The 21,675-nt window shown below is 39.4% G+C and overlaps 1 protein-coding gene across 8 annotated transcripts in view; it reads left to right on the forward strand.

Moving 5' to 3' along the window:
* col18a1a (collagen type XVIII alpha 1 chain a) overlaps positions 1 to 21,675 on the forward strand; it is a 78,332-nt gene that overhangs the window by 50,138 nt on the left and 6,519 nt on the right. For 5 of the 8 annotated variants that reach the window (XM_084907598.1, XM_084907599.1, XM_084907595.1 and 2 more), the window contains 30 exons: positions 1,570 to 1,641; positions 6,414 to 6,474; positions 8,124 to 8,186; positions 9,020 to 9,144; positions 10,452 to 10,478; positions 10,850 to 11,047; positions 11,217 to 11,243; positions 11,336 to 11,398; positions 11,518 to 11,595; positions 11,668 to 11,718; positions 11,831 to 11,962; positions 12,098 to 12,160; positions 12,957 to 13,001; positions 13,261 to 13,344; positions 13,784 to 13,915; positions 14,616 to 14,684; positions 16,282 to 16,308; positions 16,684 to 16,782; positions 17,083 to 17,118; positions 17,301 to 17,390; positions 17,476 to 17,508; positions 18,551 to 18,586; positions 18,987 to 19,046; positions 19,138 to 19,215; positions 19,345 to 19,380; positions 19,497 to 19,550; positions 19,708 to 19,779; positions 20,450 to 20,524; positions 20,660 to 20,681; positions 21,074 to 21,127. In XM_084907598.1, the coding sequence (XP_084763724.1) occupies positions 1,570 to 1,641; positions 6,414 to 6,474; positions 8,124 to 8,186; positions 9,020 to 9,144; positions 10,452 to 10,478; positions 10,850 to 11,047; positions 11,217 to 11,243; positions 11,336 to 11,398; positions 11,518 to 11,595; positions 11,668 to 11,718; positions 11,831 to 11,962; positions 12,098 to 12,160; positions 12,957 to 13,001; positions 13,261 to 13,344; positions 13,784 to 13,915; positions 14,616 to 14,684; positions 16,282 to 16,308; positions 16,684 to 16,782; positions 17,083 to 17,118; positions 17,301 to 17,390; positions 17,476 to 17,508; positions 18,551 to 18,586; positions 18,987 to 19,046; positions 19,138 to 19,215; positions 19,345 to 19,380; positions 19,497 to 19,550; positions 19,708 to 19,779; positions 20,450 to 20,524; positions 20,660 to 20,681; positions 21,074 to 21,127 (2,062 nt within the window). The remainder of the gene's footprint in view (positions 1 to 1,569; positions 1,642 to 6,413; positions 6,475 to 8,123; positions 8,187 to 9,019; positions 9,145 to 10,451; positions 10,479 to 10,849; positions 11,048 to 11,216; positions 11,244 to 11,335; positions 11,399 to 11,517; positions 11,596 to 11,667; positions 11,719 to 11,830; positions 11,963 to 12,097; positions 12,161 to 12,956; positions 13,002 to 13,260; positions 13,345 to 13,783; positions 13,916 to 14,615; positions 14,685 to 16,281; positions 16,309 to 16,683; positions 16,783 to 17,082; positions 17,119 to 17,300; positions 17,391 to 17,475; positions 17,509 to 18,550; positions 18,587 to 18,986; positions 19,047 to 19,137; positions 19,216 to 19,344; positions 19,381 to 19,496; positions 19,551 to 19,707; positions 19,780 to 20,449; positions 20,525 to 20,659; positions 20,682 to 21,073; positions 21,128 to 21,675) is intronic. The other 3 variants (XM_084907597.1, XM_084907600.1, XM_084907596.1) reach the window with 2 other exon arrangements.

A 21,675-nucleotide genomic window follows, 5' to 3' on the forward strand; every position in this document is an offset into this window, starting at 1 on the left:
TTCCACTTTGTAAAAGTAATCCAATCCGATCCATGTTTAAGATCTGTAATAAAAAGTTTTAAGTAATTTTCAAGGCTTCATATTCAGATAATTGCACATTAGAATTTTTTAAAGGACGTGCTGAATCCCAGTAAAAAATGAAATGTCCCAGCTTTTGACCACTTGTGTCTTTTAACCACTAATATCAGGGATAATTAGCTAGCTAACTAGATAAAACTGTCTCTGGAGTAGTTTTTGGAACTGGCAAACTGGCGTAAATTAAGTTGCTACATTATGTTTATCACAGTCTCAAATCAGGGATTTTGTTCCATGATATCTTTTTTTTAGTTATAGCCAGCAGCATGTGTGTGCAGAAGAATGGACAGCTAATCATCGACATAGCCAAAGCTAATGATTTATTTCAGCAGTTTTGAATCAGTTAATTATGACTTTAAAGGAAATAACAACAGCCAAATCGTGGAAGAGATATCCTACAGTAACACAAGTGATGCCATTTTACTTAAAACTGATGCTTTAGTTCAGTATGCAACTTCACTTAAACCAGTAAGACCCTACCCATTAAAAAATAGCCAGAAAATTCAAATTCTTTGAAACTGAGATGTTTATTAACCTTATAACTACCTATTATTTTTATTATATATTTTTTGTATCTCATTTGATACATCGGGTGTTTTTGGCAACTTTTTGTTAACAACAATGTTAATTTTATTCAAAAAAAGAGAGTTTTGTCCATAACATTTTGAAATTATGGCAAGAACTAATCATGTATCAAATATGATACAAAGGGCATCATAGGGTTAAAACCACCAGTAAATCTGTAAGGGCTGTAAGTCTGAGAGCAGCCTTTGCACCGCTGACCCTGACCACCCAGACACAAACACAGGTGCCTCGCCGCAGCCCACCAGCAGCCTTAACTGTTATTTAGTAAAACATTCACAGCTGTTCTGCTCACCCAGACCACCAAAACCATGTCCTTACTGACAGAATAAAGTTTGTGACTTTACTGCTTGTTGTCATCAAATCTTTTAGATGTTGTTTGGATTAGATGAGGGAAATCACAGGTTTCCCATTTCAGGATGTGCCTTTTATCTCCAATGGCAACCTAACAGCTGTTTCCATGTTTTGTCAACACATAAAATACACTGATATATCAAGAAAGGTTGAATGTAATGGGAGTTTATTGTATGAAAGCTTCTTACTCTAAATTAGTATAGCAAATGTGTATGCCTTTGACGTACTGGTGTTAATGCAGACATAAATTCTGTGTAACATGGAACCTAGCCAAGAAGGTAACACGAATACTAGATTTACGACAATAAACACAACACGGTTGAGCAAAAGAGGCCACATACGCTGTGACTGAGAGCGCAGGAAGGAAAGAGCTTCTGGTCTTAAAATATATATGCACACATATTTTATTAAAACTCTCCCACAGATCAGAACATTTCTTTGCACACAGTTAAAAAGGACATTTTCAGGTTTATAATGGTCAGAGCACTGAATAAAACCAAGAGCGTGGTCTTGTTAACAATAAAATGAAGTGTAAAAATGTATGATCGGTCTCCTCAGGCTTCAGGGGAAGGAAGCGGTTATGTGGAAACCAGACCCCCAAGACCAGGCACGGAAAAACACACATGGACGGTATGCAACATCTTTTGTGTATTCTCGAGTTTCTTTATTTCCTATGAAGGTTTATCTTTGTCACTTTGCATTCTGCTTGATCGACTGCACTGCTATTTTGCTTGTTCCTCTCGATGCACTGTTGTAAACATGCTAATGAGTTTGCTTTAAAGTTGTGGATCAAACGTGCACAAGAATGCATTAATACATCATGAGGATTCAAGCTGGTGATCAAGTAAGACATGGACACGGAGTGTGTGCAGCAGACTGTGCTTCTGTAAACTCAGTGTTGAATATACCACTGATGTCTCAGATTACTCGATATAAGTGAGTGACCACTCATCCCCCCGTGGGAGATTAAAAACTGCTGAGTTGATGTCTGGAACACGAGCTGCTTCTGTCGTATACATTTAGGGACAAAGAGCTTTTACAAAGCAAATTTTAGGAGAGCATCATTTAAGGCATGGCTACATGATGGTTGACAATGACCAGGTATGCTCTCTTCTGCTGTTGTTTTCCACATATAAACTTTAACTTGCCATGCAGGTAAGTCAGCTGTTAGCAAACTAGATTTGGAAATCATCTCTTTATCACTGACGCTTTACTGATTTACTAGTGGACAGTTGTGTTGACCTTTTTTTTTTTTCTTCAAACATTCACTCACAGCTAACCGGGTAGCTCGGCTCTTTCTGTCATGTCAGGCCGGCTAGCTTGCTAAACCACTGTTGCTTTGGTGCTCATTCATTCTGGTCTTGTGGTCAGATGAACTCCAACTCTAGTGTCTTAGATGACAGCTGGCCAAGACACAAGAATCCCTGTTGTCCTCTTGAGATCTGCTACAACACAGCAGAGCAGAACAAGGGCTACAAACTGCAATCCAAGACCATGCAGCTGGGGTCCATCCATGTGATGAGAGTCCCTGTTAAGGCAGCTCATTCTATTAATCCATCATCTTATGTTTTTGGACTGGAGTGTCTTATAAATGTATTATTTAAAACTTTTTTTGAGAAAGCATGCATTTGGAACCACAAAGATCAACACACAGATCAAAGCAGCACGCCTCCTCTGGTCCATCCAATTTAGCGTGAACTGAGCTGAGGCTTCAGAACCATTAGTCTGAGGTTAGAGACAATCTACTCTAAATGATCTTGTATTTGTTTATTGGTGCCCTAATAAAAAGCAATAATTGCAACACAAGTTCTGAGCTGTTATGTTCTGTGTATGTGGAGCTATCGCTGGTTCAACATGGATCAAACATGGCCCACAAACATTGCTGGGTTCACTTACATGCTCATGTTGTTCTGCGCATGCATCATCTACGACTATCTTTTAGTGACTTCCATCATCTCCCTTTTTGTCACTCTATCTGTAACCTCTTTGTCTTTCTGTCTTCCTCTCTCTGGTTTCTGTCTCTCTCACTCTCATAGATTCCACAGTCACCCACTCACATCTTCCCACCCTCACAGATAGCCACGCAGGCTGAGAAGCTAGCACAGTCCTCCACCCTGCACTGCCATGCGCTGTGCTTGCACGCATGCACTCCCACTCACAATTATAGTGAAGAGTTAGAAAAACCAGATGTCAATTTGGACTAAATCTGATCCAAGTTAGAGGCCCCCGGCCTCAAGGCTTTGTTATTCTGACTGGTTTCTCAATCAAACGTGTGTACAGGAACTGACAGGAGTGGAAAGAAAGTTGGAGAGGGCAGGTACCTCCAGTCGGAAGTATCTCCATCATTACAGGCCTACATTCACTGCCTTAGTGCCTCGCAGCATTTACAAAGGGGTTTTTTTCCACCTTCGCAGACTTTTACTAGCATCATATAATATACAACGCAATTTAAAAGACAACAGCTGGCATTTAATGCCCACATGTTAGTGTTTTCCATCTGATGATGATGATCTGTTCACACAAAGTATAACTTACACTCTGCACAATTGTCCAACTGGTGCAATTTAGGCAAGTCTGGACAAGGACAAGTTAGACAGGGAGAGTTGTATAAGTGAGACTTTCCATTTTGTCATCCTGGAATTCACGGTGATAGATGGGAGAGCGAGTCAGTCATCCTTAACGCTGTCACAGCTGGGAGTGAGTATAGAAGAGTATAATGCTTGAAACAGTTCTTCGTTAGCCAAGAGTTCAGTGGATTTTATCAATTCTAAATGTGAACAAGTGCACACTTCTCTCTAAAGTTCACGGGAGGACTTGATTCCTGGGTTTATCTCTACATGTTTCTCCCATTTCAACTATCTTAGATATGAAAGCATGCAAATAACGGTTCAATTGTTCAGCAATAAAACCGTGAACCTGTGAAAACACAATTTTATATTTAGAAGGGAGAAAACGGTGAACATTCAGACTGATACCACTGAATGAACCCAAATCATGTAATTAGATTAAATGGCGAAGATAAAAATCTGCAGAGATCGCTGTTGTGAAATGACCTGTTACTCCAATGTGTTGCCTTTCTAGATAACTGCTGAAGAAATCTCCTTTTTCATCGTACCTGTAACCGTGTCTCACATTTTGTTTGCAGTGGGGTTTTTAATGAGACGTAGCATTGTTTTGGTGAATTGTTTCTATTTAGATCATTTCTTCTTCTTTTTCTTTCTAATTCTAATTCTTCTGTTACCCAACACCCTGTTTGTTGCATTTTCTAAACACACGGGCTGTTTTCCCTTCATCCTCAGGCCAACCACAAATATGTGCAGATTTCAAGAAGTTTCTCTGTGATTCTTTAGAGCGCAGAAAAGAAAGAGGGGAGAAAAAAAAAAGAGGCTAAACTGCTGTGGAGGTGGGATATGCTCGTTGCTGAGGGAGCTGCATACCTGCTCTTAGATTCAGGGGGTTGTGTGGTTCAAATCCATCAACACTATGTTCTAAATGAGCCTCCCACCCGACATCCCCCACTATGATGGATCGGTGAAGAAGTGAACAAGTATGGTATTCTCCATCACATTGATGCAATTTAGAGGAGTCAATAATGCTCCAGCCAGATTCTTGGCATAGTCAGTGCTGTGAAACACAGTGGGAAGGAGTTTGTCCCGCAGAGGAAACTGGTTAATTATCAACAGTGGCATCACTCTGGCCCTTTAGCTCCTCTCTCTTACATTCTTCAGCCCACTCCCTGCTCGAATTCCTCAGGTGACCATCTGAGGTGTGTCACCGGTGAAGAATGAGCCAAAGAGAGGGAGTATTTGCATTATTTCCTGTTGCTTTGGGAACGTTACTGACCTCGCCTCAGCTGACCTTTAATTGTTCCTGTTGCGTCTCTAAGGCCCGCTGATTTATGTAACACAGGATTGTCAGCAGACTGCATGCTGTCTTTTCTTGGTCCAAAAAACCTGCTCGTAACTTTTCTATTGAAGGGACAAAAACAAAGACATAATGAGTCTAATTACGCTTGTATGTGAGCACTTTGCCCTTGTCAATCCTTTGAATTTAATGACTGCCTGAAATGTAGAATTCATGGACAACACCAAATTCTAAGCCTTTTTTTGCTCACATAGCTTAATTGTGGGGTCTCTCTGCCTTCAGGTTGCTCTTTATTAACTGAAAAGTCTGCTCTTTCTGGGGTTGAGATTGGGTTACTGACTTGGCCATCCAAAATATCAGATTTCTTTGTCTTGAGAAACTCTTGGGTTGCTTTTGCAGTAAGCTTTAGATCGTTATCCGTTTGCAGTGTGAAGCTCTGTTTCAGCTAAGCAGAGAGTATAGCTCTGTACACTTCACAATTCATCCTTCATAGACATATGGACCATGCCATAACACTACCTCCAGCCTTTCTGACAGAAAATCATGGATCACGAGCTGTTTCCCTTGTTCTTCATGTTTTTCTCTTCTTATCATTATGGTAACATTATGGTATCATCACTGGTAACCACTGGTTTGTCCCTTGTTGTACATTCTCTGTATTTCTATTAGATATGTGCATTTTAGTTGGAGTTGTTTTTCTTAATTATGGAAATAATTCTGTTCTGGTCTTTCAGTCCTTTTGGTGTAACTGAACTGAAGTACCAGATTGTTGATTTGGCCACTGCCTCCGTCTGTCATATCAAACAACACCTTTAACCGCCTTGAATTAAAGCTGAACATCTGCACTTTAACTGACTTAAAATCCACTGTGGTGGTGTACAGAAGCAAAATTACACAAGTTGTGTTTTTGTCTATCAAGTTATGGACCTAACTGTGTAATTCGCTTGTTAATCAAACAGTGTTCGCACAACATTTTTCTATTAATACCAAACCGATAAGGCAGCAGCAACAGCATGACTGAACACACTGTGGATTGTGTTCCTCGTCAGCAGAGGAGGTCTGCTACAGAACCCAGCCATCAGACGTCTGACAGCGATTAACACAAAAATGGCAATTACAGTCGACTTGACAACAAAAGCAGTTTGCCAGTAAATGAAGGGAAATCTGGTACTGGTTCTCTAACTTGGAAAGCACATGTTGACTTAATCATGTTTTTCAAAAGGGTTGGTGTAGAGCTGGGAAACAGTTTTGTTAGTTATTAAGAGAGTTTGGCTGCACAGTCTGTAAAGATTAATGCAGATGAATGGCACAGCAGTACCGAAACATGACTCATTTTGGTTGGGGTTGTTTGGCATCAATGTTAACAAGGATAACTTTTTCCCAGACTGCAGGATTGTTTCCAGGGCTCTTCTGCAGAGTGGATAGAGGGAAACTGAGCCATAAAATCTAGAGCAAGATCAGTGCAGCTTCCAGCAAATGTCACCCCCTGCCCTTTTTAAATATGCATCTCTGTCTGTCATGTTGTTATTTTTTTGCAGACGGCTCGTCCAACTTTGAGGCCCATTCCGCGCCCACCGATGACCAGGAATGATGAGACTGGTGAGTTTATGTGACACCAGACTTGGATTTATTCATTTTCAGTTCATCATTTCATGCAACCCCTGTGTTTTTACTGGTTCTTTTGAATCAGCCCCTAGCGAATGTCAGTGTCTTTAATAAATTTATTTTACTTTCAAAGATGGAAAATAAGCTCTACACTTCCACATGCTGACACAGGCTCACCTGCCGGGTATAACTAGAGGAGTTTAATGGCGCCACATGTTGCCACTGAGGTCATGTTCGTTTAACGTGCATAGCTGAACCAGTCCAGGCTCGTTAGGAACAGATTTGGTGACAAATGTCTCCATCTAGTGGTCAACATACTAGATGGAAGACACTATGGAAGCTGAATTATTTCTCATTTGAACAACAAAAATGTCATTTCGCTTTTTTAAAAAAAATTTTTTATGCTTTCATAATGAATTTATATGAGAATGTATTCAGGACAATGTATCCTCATATACTAGTACTATCTCACGTACTGCTAGTATAAATAATAATTTGACTTCTGTATTTTAAAGACTTAATCTACACCATTACTAATTAATAAAGGGGAAAGTGGAAACCATCAAAAGTCACAGTATTGATAATTTTGTGTGTAAAAGATGGAAAAAGCCAACCTCATGATGATTTTTTTTCCCTCTTTTTTTAAGAGTCAGGAGGAATGTTATTTGAGAGAGAAACAAGTACTAATCTGTTAGCTAAACTTTGATTATACACTGTTAAGGATACAGTGTCAGTCGATGGACCCACGTGCTCACCATCTCATGACAGAATTTACGTCACTCTGGCCCCAGTTGATCCGACTCTGAGCTGTAGAAAGTATAATCAAGGGCTTAGACTGTACGTGCACAGTCCAAAAACACACTTACATACTCAAAGTAGTGCAGAGTAAGAGACTAATAAAATGCGACATGTTCAGTCATCAAGCCTGAAGCACAAACTGCTTGAAAGGTCTATATCTCACAGCAAACTATATCATTTTCAAACTGCTCTAAAAGGCACAAATGGCATAAACAAAGTCTTAAGGTCCACTTTGTGACTTGAATTAACAGATATGAAACCTAGTAGACTACGAGTTGTTACAGCTGCCTGCATCTGGACACCTGCCCAGGAGTTAGTGATGTTGGCCACTTCGTCATTTTAAAGTGCTGCCCTCTTAAGCTACAGGCTTTCTGTATTGTCTGGCTTACCTTAATCAACAGTTTATCAACACTTTCCTAGTTATGCTTCATCTAATCTTAAAGTCGTTTACAGTTTACTTAGCTCAGCTGTTTACTAGTACATACTGCCCTCTGATGGTGTTTTTATGTAGTGTGCTATAATACATTACTTCAATTCAGCCAAAATATGTTTGGATTACTAAGCACTCTGTGTACTCTCACTGTAGTACTGCCCAAGCCTAACTATCGTTGCAATTTCAGGTACGCTGCACATCATGTCCAAGCATTACGTTGCTGATGGCTCTGTTTTGCACCCACGCTTGATGATGACAAAACAGTAACAAAACTTTTCACACAGGAGAAAAAAACTGTTTACTATTAGAGCTTAATGAACAAAATGTTTGGCTTGTGTCCCAAAACTGCTTTGTAGCTGACTCGAGGAATTCTGGAAACTTCATTTACACTGTCTTTTTATATTGTGTTCAGCAAGGGACTCCCAGTACGTTTCACTTTCTGTGGAGTCCAGCCCCGCCCTTCGCGGGCCACAAGGTGGGTTGAGGGGAGTTTAAAAACACAGACAATGCATCCAAATCCTGCATCTCTTCTGCTGTCTGTCGAGATGCTCTGCTTATGGCATGTGTAGCTATCAAGCACGACTTCACATGGATTAAACATGCAAACAGGTACAGGTACAGGAGTGCATGCATATACGTAAATGCTTCTGAATTCATTAATGGTGGTGAAATGTTAAAGTTTGGGCATTGATGGCTGTAATGCCCTGAAAAACTACATTCACAGAGAAATTTAGAAGAACTAAGAGTGAATGAGCAAGGAAGTGGAAAAAGTTTAATTTGTTTAAGAAATTTAATATTTCTTAAACAAATTAGAGAACTGAAGACGTGTGCAGGAATAGTTTCCTGTTGGCTTGGGCTGCTGATGCTGTTTCTTGTGGCATTATTTTATTCCAGCTATTTTTTTTTTCTTAAACCTGGAATATTAAAAATGTTCTTCCAGTGGGCATCATTTTGCTGTGCATGTGAGCACTGTTAAAAGTGACCAGCTTCATGTTCAAACTGAGAACAGTTGGAGGTCAAACCCGGTCACACGTGAATATTATCATGGTATCTGTGCATGTGGGTGTGGACAGGTATTCAGTGACCACCGTTAAACCTTTACATGGCTGAAAATTATGGCTGTGCACACACACAGATTCATGCGCCATCAGGCAAAAAGTAATTTTCTTTTACCCCTTCCTCTTCTTTTGGGAGCAGGAAATATCCTGTTTATTGTTTGGGATGTGGGATACAGTCGTTACTCATTTTTGAGAGGTTTTCATGAGGATATTAACGACTCTCCCCTCTGCTGTTGTTTTCTCGGGCCAGTCGAGGCTAAAGGACAAAAGGGTGACAAAGGGGACAGAGGAGAGAAGGGAGAGAGGGGTCCAGCTGGGCCGAAGGGAGAAGCAGGCTCTGGCTCCAGCTCAAGGAGTGGATCCCGTGGAGAAAAGGTTTGGACTCAAAGACACGTTTCAGCCTTTATGGTGGATAAAATAAATGTAGTTACCTGGTGATGCTTGAAACAGTTTCTTATTTAAGGCTTCCTGAAGGATGCATGTTTGGACAGCACAACCGTTTGTCTGTAGAATAGTGAGTTTTGGCTTAAAATAGTTATTTTTATATTGGGTTATGAAGTTATTTTTCATTTCTTGATGTCAGCTTTGTTAGTTGTAATGTTTGTCCACGTTTTAAGGGCTCAAATTAAATGAAAACGCTTTCACGGCCTCACTCTATGTGCTATATCATTAAACGATCGTTGATGAATGAAGCATACATTAGTGTATCCTTTCCTTATCTTAACATAAGCTGTTACTAAGAGCCACACTTCAAGAGCCTTACCGTTGGTTGGAAAAGATAAGAGTAGCAGTGAAGAAGATGTGGTAAAAATACCCTGAAGGAACACTAGAGGGAGCAGCAAATTTCTAATGGAATATCAACACATTACTGACAGTCTTGTATTTTGTTGATTGGCCTATTTGTGCTACTGGCAAACTAATGTGCTTTATCACATTGGGGGGGTGCTAGATGTTGTTGATATGCTGAAAATAATTCATTTAGCACATTGCTCTGTGTTTGCAAGGCAACATAATATATAATATAATTAAACATTTGTGGATATAAATAAAATGTTAAGATGTTGGTAAAAATAAAATGACAGGATGCTTTTATAAGGTGCTGTTGGATAAAATGGGCTGTTTTTAGCATCTAAGTGGTTGCCAGGCATCATGGTGATATAATAATGTCCAACATAGACGAGAACCTTCGGGGGCTTCAGAGATGGACGTGTGTCCCAAGTTTGGTTGCTTCTGATAGTCTAGAAAGTTTTTTAGGCAAAGAAACAAACACTCTGACAGACAGCTTCATGCGTCATAGTTTTTATTTTATTCTGAAAGAAAACTACATTTGTGTTCTTATTTCGTAATTGTGAAAGTCAAAATGCACAATGATCACGGAAAACGAGAAAATCAAAATGAATCTATACTGACCTCATTATCTTCTGCCACGAGACACATGCATAAAGTGAGGTGATCTAAATTTATGCACAGGTAAAATTGTGAAACTGACATGCAACAAGTGAAATATGATCATGTGTAGCATTTTTTTAAGTGAATGTAGTTTTGATTCTGGATATGATTTCTATTGATGCCACCTCAGCCACAGTATGAGACACTGGGGATGTGCTTCATGCCTGCTATTTTTTCAGGTCTAATTAGAGAAATTGTTTCATCATTGGCTTTACTGTCTCTTCTATTTTCAGGGAGAATCTGGGACAAAGGGAGAAAAGGTAAGTAAGAGATTTCCCTCTGGCTCACTTGTAGCTCGATGATTTTGGTCGCTGAATAACACAAATGTAATAAACTACTAAAATTAAATGGGTGTGACTGCTCTTCATGGTTCCTTGGGTGAACAACTCTGCTTCAAACCTCTTAACATGCATCAGATTTCCAGTGATGCATTTGGGCTCTTAAGTAGTGTTTTAGCTGTTAAATGTTAGGCACAATCCAAAAATAGTGCCTTACAAATCCAGTTTAACTGTTTGTATCGTTTCTCTAGTTGTTATCACTGAGAAGAATGTTACAGATGCACTTTAGAAAGACAAACAGTGAGAATATTACATTTCAACGTTTTTCCTGCAACAATGCTTTCCATTTCTAGGGCAGCGCAGGCTTTGGATATAAAGGTGTAAAGGGCGAGCCAGGCCCACCTGGACCCCCGGGGCCCCCTGGTTCTCCAGGACCTGCACCCGAGTATACAGTCGGCAGTGACGGCTCAGTTGTTTCGAGAGTTCCCGGACCCCGAGGACCACCTGGAGCACCAGGCCCCCAGGGAACTCCAGGAGCTGATGGAGAGCCAGTTAGTGGACTGAAAATTATTTGCTTACTAGAAAACACCAAACACAACAAATGTGCTGTTACTGTTACATCCTACTCACAGGGCCCTGAATTTAAAATCTGTGGCCAAGCTGATTTATTTACATACTAGTCTGACTTCTAACTCATGTCATTCTTTATTCATCTTGCAGGGTGATCCTGGTGAGGATGGAAAAACTGTAAGTTGTTTTTAATAATGTATGACTTTAAATACAGAATAGGCATCTCACGACATCTCAAGTGCCCTAACATGATGATTTTCTCAATACAGGGTGCTCAAGGACCTCCAGGCTTCCCTGGAACCCCAGGAGACCCTGGAGCCAAAGGAGAGAAGGTAAGATACACTGACAGAGTAACAGGAAAGGAAAAAAAACAGAAGCTGTAAAAAGAATCATTTAAAGTGCACATGTGCTGAGCAGACCTACCTTGTCTTAACAAATGTTGTACCTACAGGGAGACCGTGGAGAAGGTCATGCAGGCCCGAGGGGGCCTCCAGGTCTTCCAGGACCCCCAGGACCAGGATTCAGATCTGTGAGTTTCAGCTAAATTTTAGTGCTTAATGTTTGTTTTTAAAAGAGTATCCTAATCTCAAATATATTTCAGACCTTTGAGGATATGGAGGCCTCAGGATTCCCTGATCTGGAATCTATTCGGGTGAGAAAAAAAACATTACTTCTTTAATTATCCAGGGTTTTGTTTATATATGTTTATATTGAGGTGAAAGTCTAAATGTAATGAATGTTTTTGTTTTGTTTTTTAAATGCAGGGTCTACCTGGGCTACCAGGTCCCCCAGGCCCCCCCGGACCACCTGGTCTTCCCGGCGCCTCTACAGCTGAAACAGCATCGAGTTCTGCAGCATTCGGACCACCAGGAAAAGATGGGGCACCTGGTAAACCTGTAAGTGTCAGGCTCACAACATGACTAACTAATACATATATCAACACTCAAACTCTCTGAAGTAACTTCTCAGTCTAACCAAATATCAATAATCAGCTAAGAATGTCTATCTGATCCTAATCTTTTGGCCTCTAGGGCTTGCCTGGCATACCGGGTACTGATGGCAAACCAGGAGCTCCTGGTCCCAAGGGGGAGAAGGTAAAGACTATGAAGATAACAGTTTCTTCTCTAAGAACTAAATAAATGTGATATTTAATAACCTGAACTAAAATGACATTTCGTATAATGTGTAATAAACGCTAGAAGTGTGCAGTAGCTGCTGGGGTTCAGATATCAAGAGCAAAAATTAAAATCCAGAGAGAACTGCAATAAAAAAAAAAAAGCTTTCAAGCTATGCTAACTAGCTTTGACCTTCCAAGTGTTGGATGGAAAGGAATGTGTGGATCTCCGGGCTTTCTAGTTTTCCCTCCGGACTGGATAACTGGTAGTCCTAAATTTGCCATAGATCTAAATGCGAGTGTGAATCCTGAAAGACACTGGAAGCCTCTACAGGAAGTCTCAGAGAAATTTCAGTGATTTGGTGGTGTGACAGGTAAGCTAAGTGTTGGCGATCCAAAGTACTTGGTACTGGATTAAACGAATCTAAATTCTAAAAAAGATTCATCTGAGCTGAGTACCACTGGGAGCAAAGGATACTGTGACACATGACACAAATGCTACTCAATTCAACCACAAATATTAGGGGTGGGAAATACAGTAGCAAGAGTTTTCTATGCAACTATATCCTTAAATGTCTACTGGCTACCAGCTATAAGCTACTAAGCGAATGCTGATGAGTAAATTGCTCAGTCTTTGGACAGGCATTAGACACAACATGTCCACAGCCGCTTTTAGATTTTTTGAAAGTAAGAAAATTGTTCATAGTTCTTATTTCAAGTTTCTATTCAACTTTAAATGGTGTTGATAAGTGTTGTCACTGTGTTTCCTAAAATAGGGTGATGCTGGCGAGCTGGGTCTTCCAGGAGCAATTGGAGAAAAGGTGTGAATTGATGACCTATTTTTTTCTCTCTCCTTCTTTCCTTTTTAAAATTTTTTCTCAAAGTTAGTGTCATAAAGTGCTCTTGATGTAACTTGTTTTAGTAATTAAAAATTGTATAGACAATCCTGAGAAGAAGGTAAGTAAATTTCAAAGTTTATGGCACACTTTTGGGATCTCCAACTATGTAGAGGCACCCACAGGATAACCAGTATGTCATGTAATACTTCTAAAACTTTTCCTATCCCTTTCTCTTCCTCAGCCAAGTTCCTACTTTTCTTTTCTCACCAATCTGCTGCCTCACTATTTATCATCCTCCTCCTCTCCTAAGCCTTCCCATCTGCAGGTAACTGGGCTCCAGCGTGTCAGTCATCAAAGGGGATTTGTGTCTTCTAACAATATGCAAATGTCTGTCAAATACTGTCAGTTGCAGATTTGACTTTAAGTCTAATCTGAGAATTGGATGTGTTTTATTTCACATATTCTGACATCTAAATTTAGTCCCAGGACAGTGAGCATGGGTTTTGTGCAAAACAGTGTGTGCTTTGAAAACTCCTTCCAAGTACTCTGATGGCTGCATGTTTAGTTTTGGATGATACATGATGCCAATTAATTAAAAACACATTGTAGCTTTATTTATTCAATTCAGTTTTATTTATACAGTGCCAAATCACAAAAACAGTCACCTCAAGGCACTTGTGAGGCGACTGTTGTTTAATATGCAGTCTACTAAGTATTAAATCTCTTATTTGCTTTGATTAATTTATTTAATTTTTGCCCTACAGGGTGCTCAAGGAGAACGTGGTTTACCAGGAACTCAAGGAGAACCAGGATTAGCTGGTCTGCCTGGACCCAGGGGACCAGTTGGATCTCCTGGACCTCCCGGGCCTCCTGGACCAAGTTATCGAGTTGGATTTGTAAGTTATCATGATAAGGTACATTTTACTTGTATAGCACTAAATCCTAGCAACCATTACCTCAAGGTGCTTTACATTGTAACAAGTTCCTATATCTTACTAGAATGTTGCTTTGTAGCTGATTTTGTCTTATTTTAAGTGTAATGAGATATTTTGACTAGAAATAAGACAAATATACTTGGCAAGATTTTGAGTTTTTGCAGTGCACTACAATAATACAGAGGAAACACCAGCAATCAGACAACCCGCTATGAGCAAGCAGTTGGCGACAGTGGAAGGGAAAACTCCCTTTTAAGGGAAGAAACCTCGGGCAGATACGGGTTCAGGGAGGGGCAACCTCCACACTGAGGCATGATCTGATCTTTGAAGAGGTAGAGGAGGTGGGCAAGCAGAGGGAGGTCTGGTTTCTCTGCTTAGACTGCTGCGCCCATCATTCCAACCGGGATAAGCTGCCGAAAATGGATGAATGGTTGGGTGAAAGTAGACATATTTAGCTACGTACATATAGTGATTGGCTTATAAGTTAAAATATTTACTGGAAATTTTTCGATCAGTCTCCAGAGTTTTCCCCTCCCCCAATCCAAAATGTTGTCAGATGACTGCAAAATGTGACAGACTAGTGACATGCTAGCTTTAATATGTTTCCTTTGCAAAAAACATTTAATCTCCAAAAATGCAATTTAAAATATTTTATTTGAAGGATGACATGGAGGGCTCTGCTGGTGGTTTCAATGGACATCCTGGCATCGGAGGACCAGATGGAATACAGGTACACGTGTTCTTATCGACTTTGGAAGATAATTTTATATAAGGCTTAAATTCAGAGTAAAAATTTGAATGAGCAATAGTACTCGCTTAAGCCTTTATAATACATGGAAATGTTCATTCACTGAACTGAGCACGTGTATACACCCTTATATAGGTTGTGCTGTTCTACAGTAAGCGAATGCTGACTCGAAGCCAGCCCATCGAGTACCAACTCGATGGGCTGGCTTCCATACAAGAGACAAGCAGGAAGCATTTTAAAGCAAAATCCAGGCAACTTTGAAGGAACAATAACAAGGAAGTTTAGAATTAGTGAAAACAAAATATATTACCATAGAAACTGTAAATATATCAAAGTAAGTTAAAATAGCAGCCCTTTTTTCATTCATAAATCAAAACAAATTACAAATATTGACTGACTAAATCATTTTAACGGTAATAAGACTTGGATTAAAAACAAACAAATATATGCAATGTAATTATATATATGTAAAAAACTGCTATAAGGCTATTAAACGAGGCGATCGTGGCTCAAGAGTTGGCAGTTCGTCTTGTAATCAGAAGGTTGCCTCGTCTCGGTCGTTGTGTCCTTGGGCAAGACACTTCACCCGTTGCCTACTGGTGGTGGTCAGAGGGCCCGGTGGTGCCAGTGTCCGGCAGCCTCGCCTCTGTCAGTGCGCCCCAGGGCAGCTGTGGCTACAATGTAGCTTGCCATTACCAGTGTGTGAATGTGTGTGTGAATGGGTGGATGACTGAATGTAGTGTAAAGTGCTTTGGGGTCCATAGGGACTGAGTAAAGCGCTATACAAATACAGGCCATTTACCAAACAAACAAATTTACATATTCCTGTATATGAAGCCTAAAAAGCCCTTAAAATGGGGTAAACCTTGTATTGGATCACTGTGTAGTCATGGCAACATCCAATATACTATTGACCACTACTGTCCTACAGTGAGTTTATGATAAGGTACTTTTTTTTTTTTTTTTTTTAGAAATAACAAGTATGGCTTGGTAAATGCTTTCGTGCATTCGTGAATAACTGACCTACCACCACTTGTGTTAGTTTTAAATGACCAAGTCATATGATCCAATATGGTATCACCAAATTTCTAGAAATCCAACACTAACAATACCTATTGAACTATATATAATGCAAGGGTTTCATCAGCTTACCACAGTTAGTTCTGATATTATAACCATAAATTTTGGCGTAGGTAAGGATGAAAAACTCAATTTTCCAAATTCTGACATGGTTCTGGGCCATTGCTGATAGGTCAGATACACTAATGTCACTAGCTGTCACATAACCCGATCTTTCCTGATTGGCTAGAAGAAACTCAACCTTACAGTGAATTATGGGATGGCCAATTTTGATGTCCATTTAAATGATCAAATATGGTTCCATCAAGGGTTTATCAACAGTCTGTAAGCCATCTGATTAAAAGGTTTCTGACCAACATGATCTGTCGCTTGCAGATTTCTGTAAGAATGTTTTTAGAACTGTTCAAACAATTTTTACGAGAAAACTGCAAATACATGATGAAGGATGAAGAAGCTATACATGAACTACCAAATAACCCAAACAAATATGTGCTTTCAGGGTCCTCCTGGATTACCTGGACTTCCAGTAAGTGAATTATAATTTATGTTGAGGTGGAAAGCTTGGCGTATGATCACAAAAAACAACAACATATCCTTAAATGTGCTTTAAGTCCAAAAAAATAGTTTACTCTTGTAATTAGTTGTTAGACCAACATCCATCCAGCCAACAGTCGACACTGATTATCATTGCCCTTTGCATTAAGTTTTGCCCTCCTGCTTGCAAAACATAGTCCGACGCTGAGTTTGAAACATCAAATCTAGCTTGATGTGTTCCACATTAAGTCAAGGAAGCAAGATTTAGAAGTTCAAGTTCCTGCTCTGTTTCCTGTTTGCTGCCATTTTCTTCTTCTTCGTTTATAATTTTGTTTGCCACCAACTCAAATTGAGTGTTCTTCTGCAGGGTAACCCCGGCTTGCCCGGCAGACCAGGTGAGAAGGGTGATGGAGGTCCTGCTGGAAGAGATGGGCAACCAGGCCTGGATGGCTTCCCTGGACCTCCGGTAAAAAAATCCAACAAAAACGACTTAATAAATAAAGATTAAATTAAATCTCTGAATTAGACAGATTAGTTGAAGAATATTTACATATGATATAATTTCTCCAAGTTTTTTTCTTCTTTATCTTTGGAATAGAATTTTTCATGTTGGCATTCATGGACAACTTGTATATTAAAACTGATATATGAAAAAAAACAACGTTTGTTGTTTGAACGTTTCATGTAATTAGGTTAGTCTGCAGACCAGTCATTTGACATACAGGTTTCTCTGTTGCTAATGTATCTCACTCTTTGAATTTTACAGGGGTCAAAGGGTGACAGAGGAGACAAAGGAGAGATGGTGAATATCATTTGTAATTATGATTGCACTTGTTTTACTACAAAGCACTCATTACTAAGATATAACACAAATGATATCTCCTACCACAGTAGCCTTCCTTAACCTTCTGTCATGTTGATTATGTGATAAGCTTTCACTACTGGATGCTAATAAATTTTTTTCCTCTTTCTTTCTGGTTTTAGGGTGAACCAGGTCGAGATGGAACTGGACTACCCGGTCCACCAGGTCCACCTGGACCACCAGGACAAACCGTCTACCAGACATCAGGCAATGTAAGTAACAAGAGATGAGCACTGCTGTTTGAGTCTGTATGAAGCTAAAATCCAAACCTGATGGTAATGTCTGTCTTTTCCACAGTTTGATGAAGTCGTTGGCAGAGCTGGCCCTCAGGTATGTTTGAACTCTGAAGGTGTTGTTGGACTAAAGACAAAGAGGAGTTTCACTTCATGTTACTTGCACAGATTCGAGCATGCCTGTGGTCCATGTCACCACCCAGAAATGTTACAACTGGTATTAACACTAACATTTTTTTATACAATTTACCAGGACGTCCTACAATTTTGCTTCCTAATGTTGAATCATGCAGCTTTGGTTACCCTCAAAGGGTACCAGTAAGTGATTCCTTCATTTCTAATCATCAGGCAAATCCACAATCTGTGGGAGAATCTCAGCTGATGGCCTTTGAAAAGAAAAAAAACAAAACAATTTCAACCAACTAATGCTTATTCGCCTTTATGCATACTGCATGAAATATGCATAGGCTCTGTAATCACACAGTGGAAAAACCTGGACTAACACAATATTGCACAATAATACCAATATCAACATGTTACAAAACAGCTCTAACACTGGTGTCACGGTGAGCATGGACCTGTAGATCCATACCAGCCTCGATATTTGCTGATACTGGCAAATAAGGGCCAAAGCCCATTTTGAAGTTGATGTTGGCAGCAGGGTCCCACTGGAAAAGTAAGTCGTACTCAAAGGAAACATCCAGGGGAATATTTTACAACTTCTTCTGCCATATTTTTAAATGTTTGCATTGTGACTATAAGGAATAGTTCCCTTATAAAATGGGCTGTCAACTGAAACATGACAAACAGCTTCTACCAAGATTTATACCGCACAGCAGAGCATACAATTATGGTGTTCAAAAGAAACCTCACTGCTCATTACAAATTTACAGTGTTGTAACAACTGTGGAAAAGTGACAGCCAAGAAACAAACACTGGTTTTCATTCACCTACACCAAGCAAAAGCAGCACTTAACTTCACAACCTGCATTTTTAGCCTTAATTCGTGTTAGCCATAAACTGTGTGTGGATTTGCTCATAGTTACTGGTAAACAAATGTTTGGCTGGTATTAAGGAAAATGAATAAAACTGATCTAATCAAGTTAAACAGAGGTGTGTGGTTTTGTTTTCCTCTACAGGGTGGGCCTGGTTTACCTGGTCGAGCTGGATTTCCTGTGAGTTTGCCTCTGTTACATAATTGTGTTTTCTTGCATAACCATATGCACAATATTAAAAATGTAATATGTAATTACATGAATGTGGGACATCAGATGATATCATTTTATGGAATTCTTTTGGAACAATACTGTAATGCTGTATTAGTCAGGGATAACTTTGAGAAAAACACATGTTTGGAGCGCTAGCTTGTATGTAAATCAGGAGGATAGGGTGACGTACCAATATCTGTATTTATTAATTTAGCCATCAACAAATGATTCTTTATACGAATGTCAATGAGAAGGCCCATTATATTGGCTTATTTGCTTCATGGTAACAAAACGTTGGGTGCTGTCAAATCTAACTCATCTAATGGATGTTTTCATGTATTTTATTGTATTTTTTAATATATTGCAGGGTCCAATGGGGCCAAAAGGTGACCGAGGAGATCCTGGTCCTCCAGGCTATGGTGAGAAGGTAAAGTCTACATTATATGTTAGACTTTTAATTTGGCTGCTCTGATCATTTCTGTTATTGAGTATTTGTTGTCTTGGTGCTCTGTGTTCAGGGTGAAAAAGGGGAGCCAGGCTTGGTTATTGGCCCTGATGGAAATTTTCTGAATTTGGCACAGCTAGCTGGTCCAAAGGTGAGTCTCAGTGAATTTGACTATCTGGATTTCTATCTATTATGCATTGATGTACTCATGGTCTTTGGTGTATTTTGTGATGATCATTTTGTTCTTGAAACTAATCATCCCCCCAAACCATGCATGCAGGGAGACAGAGGACTTCCAGGACCTGTTGGGCCCCCTGTAAGGTTTTCCATTTCTAAGACTTTTTTTGGTTAATGTACTGAAACTGTTTCAATTACCTTATTCAATCACCAGTCAATTCACAGCGTGTTTAATTATATAATTTATATGTGCAGGGACCATATGGGCCTCCTGGACTGAAAGGTGAAATTGGAATGCCTGGAAGACCTGTAAGTGCTTCTTTCTTATTGTTTTACTAAATACTGACCATAGTGAAGTGTATTCTATACCATTTTTTTCTTTTTACCTTAGTATGGTTTTTATCTTTTTGTTTCTATTTTCCAAGTTCAACAAAAGACAAATAAATCAATAACTTTCTCCCTTCAGGGTCGTCCTGGGATAAATGGATATAAGGGTGAGAAAGGAGAGCCAGGGGTTGGATCTGGCTTTGGCTACCCTGTAAGTATTAATACTATTATCAATACCTTAGCTTGGGAGGCTTAGCAGCAAAGATGGTTTGATGACATTAGCTTACTTTACATCCCTCAAGCCTGTATTTTACAGGCATTGTGTGACTTCCCTGCTCCCATGTTAAAGGTCACTTTAAACACAACTGGCAATCACACAGAACTCTTGACACTGAGTGTAAATACAGAGTCACTTTCAACTTAAAAGGTTAATTTTAGCACATTATAAATGTTTTTTTAACCCCAACAAATATGTAAGTCTTTTTCCCCCTTTTCTATTTTTTTGGTTTTAGCTTTCATAACTAAACATATACTGAGCGTCATTAATTTGTTAGCTCTGTTTTTTAATCTTTTAATGAAACTAAGTTCAACAATGACACCTTTGCTTAGGTTCTAAATACTGCATTCAAGTGAACTTTCATTTAGCTAAGCATTACTAAAGCAACTTGTGCTTCATTAAACACTTGTTTCCTGCACTTGTTTCCTCACACAAAACAACCTACTCTACTCTTCTTTTGTTTTTAAATGCCAAATGTTATGTTGCCAAACACATTTCTCCAAGAGTGGCCACATTTAATCCCAGCCAAAGCTTTACAGCCTTATATTAAACTCACAAAATTATTGAGTCCTCCAAAAATATTGAATATCTTTGTTTTCATTAGGGAGTGCCTGGCCCTCCAGGACCACCTGGGCCACCAGGACCCCCTAGCCCAGCCAGTCCTTTAGACCGTTTCAATGTGAGTACACAGCTTCCCAAAAATCTGGTTTTAAATTGACATTTATATGTGCCAGTTAAAGTTCATGTCTCATCTTCCCTACCGATTATTTTCCTCTGTTGTTGTTGTTGTTGATTGTTTCCCTTCTGTTAACAGCGCTATGAAAGGAATTATCCAGGTATGTCATCTTCACTTGTTTTATTGTTTTAGTGTGTAAAAATAAATACATTACAAAAATATATGGTCAGATTAAATTCATCAAAAAGAAGGATCACAGTAGAGAGGTTCAGTAAATATGAGAGGGGAAAGGAGGAAGGATTTTTAAAGGGTTCAAAGTGTCTGCAGAGATAAACAGTGCAATCTATGAATTTAATTTCAGTTCTGCTCCTTCAGCCTGCAAAGGATATACACTCCACTGTCAGGAGATTAAGCTTTCAAGTCTAGATTTGAAAAAAAAAATGAAGTCACTGGCAGTAGAGCACATGGCTTTCAAGGGTTCAATGATATTTAAACCTGCAGAGAGTTATGAGTAATTTTGTAATGTGAAAAACTTTGTATTTTGTGTTGTAGCAATTAAAGGAGAAAAAGGGGAGCGTGGTGAGCCTGGACTTCCGGGGATCCCAGGTAAATCCTCATTTTTGAATTAAGAATAAATGAAATTTCATTCCTTTACGATTGTAAAGCGTTGTGCAATCTTTTCTGTTGACGTTTCTCACGTAAAGTCATGCATATACTGCTTAAAGAGTTATGTGCTATACTGCGAGGGATGTGTGTAATCTGCGATTGGTTGGGAATAGTTCCCGGAAGTTTCTGGCTCTCAATAAGTGAAATCACATACAAAGAAGGTGCTACACCAAAAACCTCCTAGTGATTGCTTTGGTCGCTAGCAGATTGCAGCTGTTGTCTATAGTTTCTCATGTTTGTCTGTAAATACTTGTTTACTACTAACCCAGCAATAGTAAAAGCTGAATAAGTGCAAAACAAACCAGAAATGAACAAGGTTTGCTTTCAAAGTAGAAGTTGTGTTCAGTGCTGCAACAACATGACTCATAGGATATACATTTTACTTTGGAGGCAAACAGTCTAAGTGCTTACTCATAGGTCCCTACAATATAAAAAGCCTTAAGGGGAATTTTAGCATTGTGATTTGGTGTTATATAAACAAAATTAAA

This window comes from Perissodus microlepis, chromosome 16 (assembly GCF_051167445.1).
Source record: "Perissodus microlepis isolate ML-2025 ecotype Zambia chromosome 16, ASM5116744v1, whole genome shotgun sequence".
In the NCBI taxonomy this organism is placed as follows: domain Eukaryota; kingdom Metazoa; phylum Chordata; class Actinopteri; order Cichliformes; family Cichlidae; genus Perissodus; species Perissodus microlepis.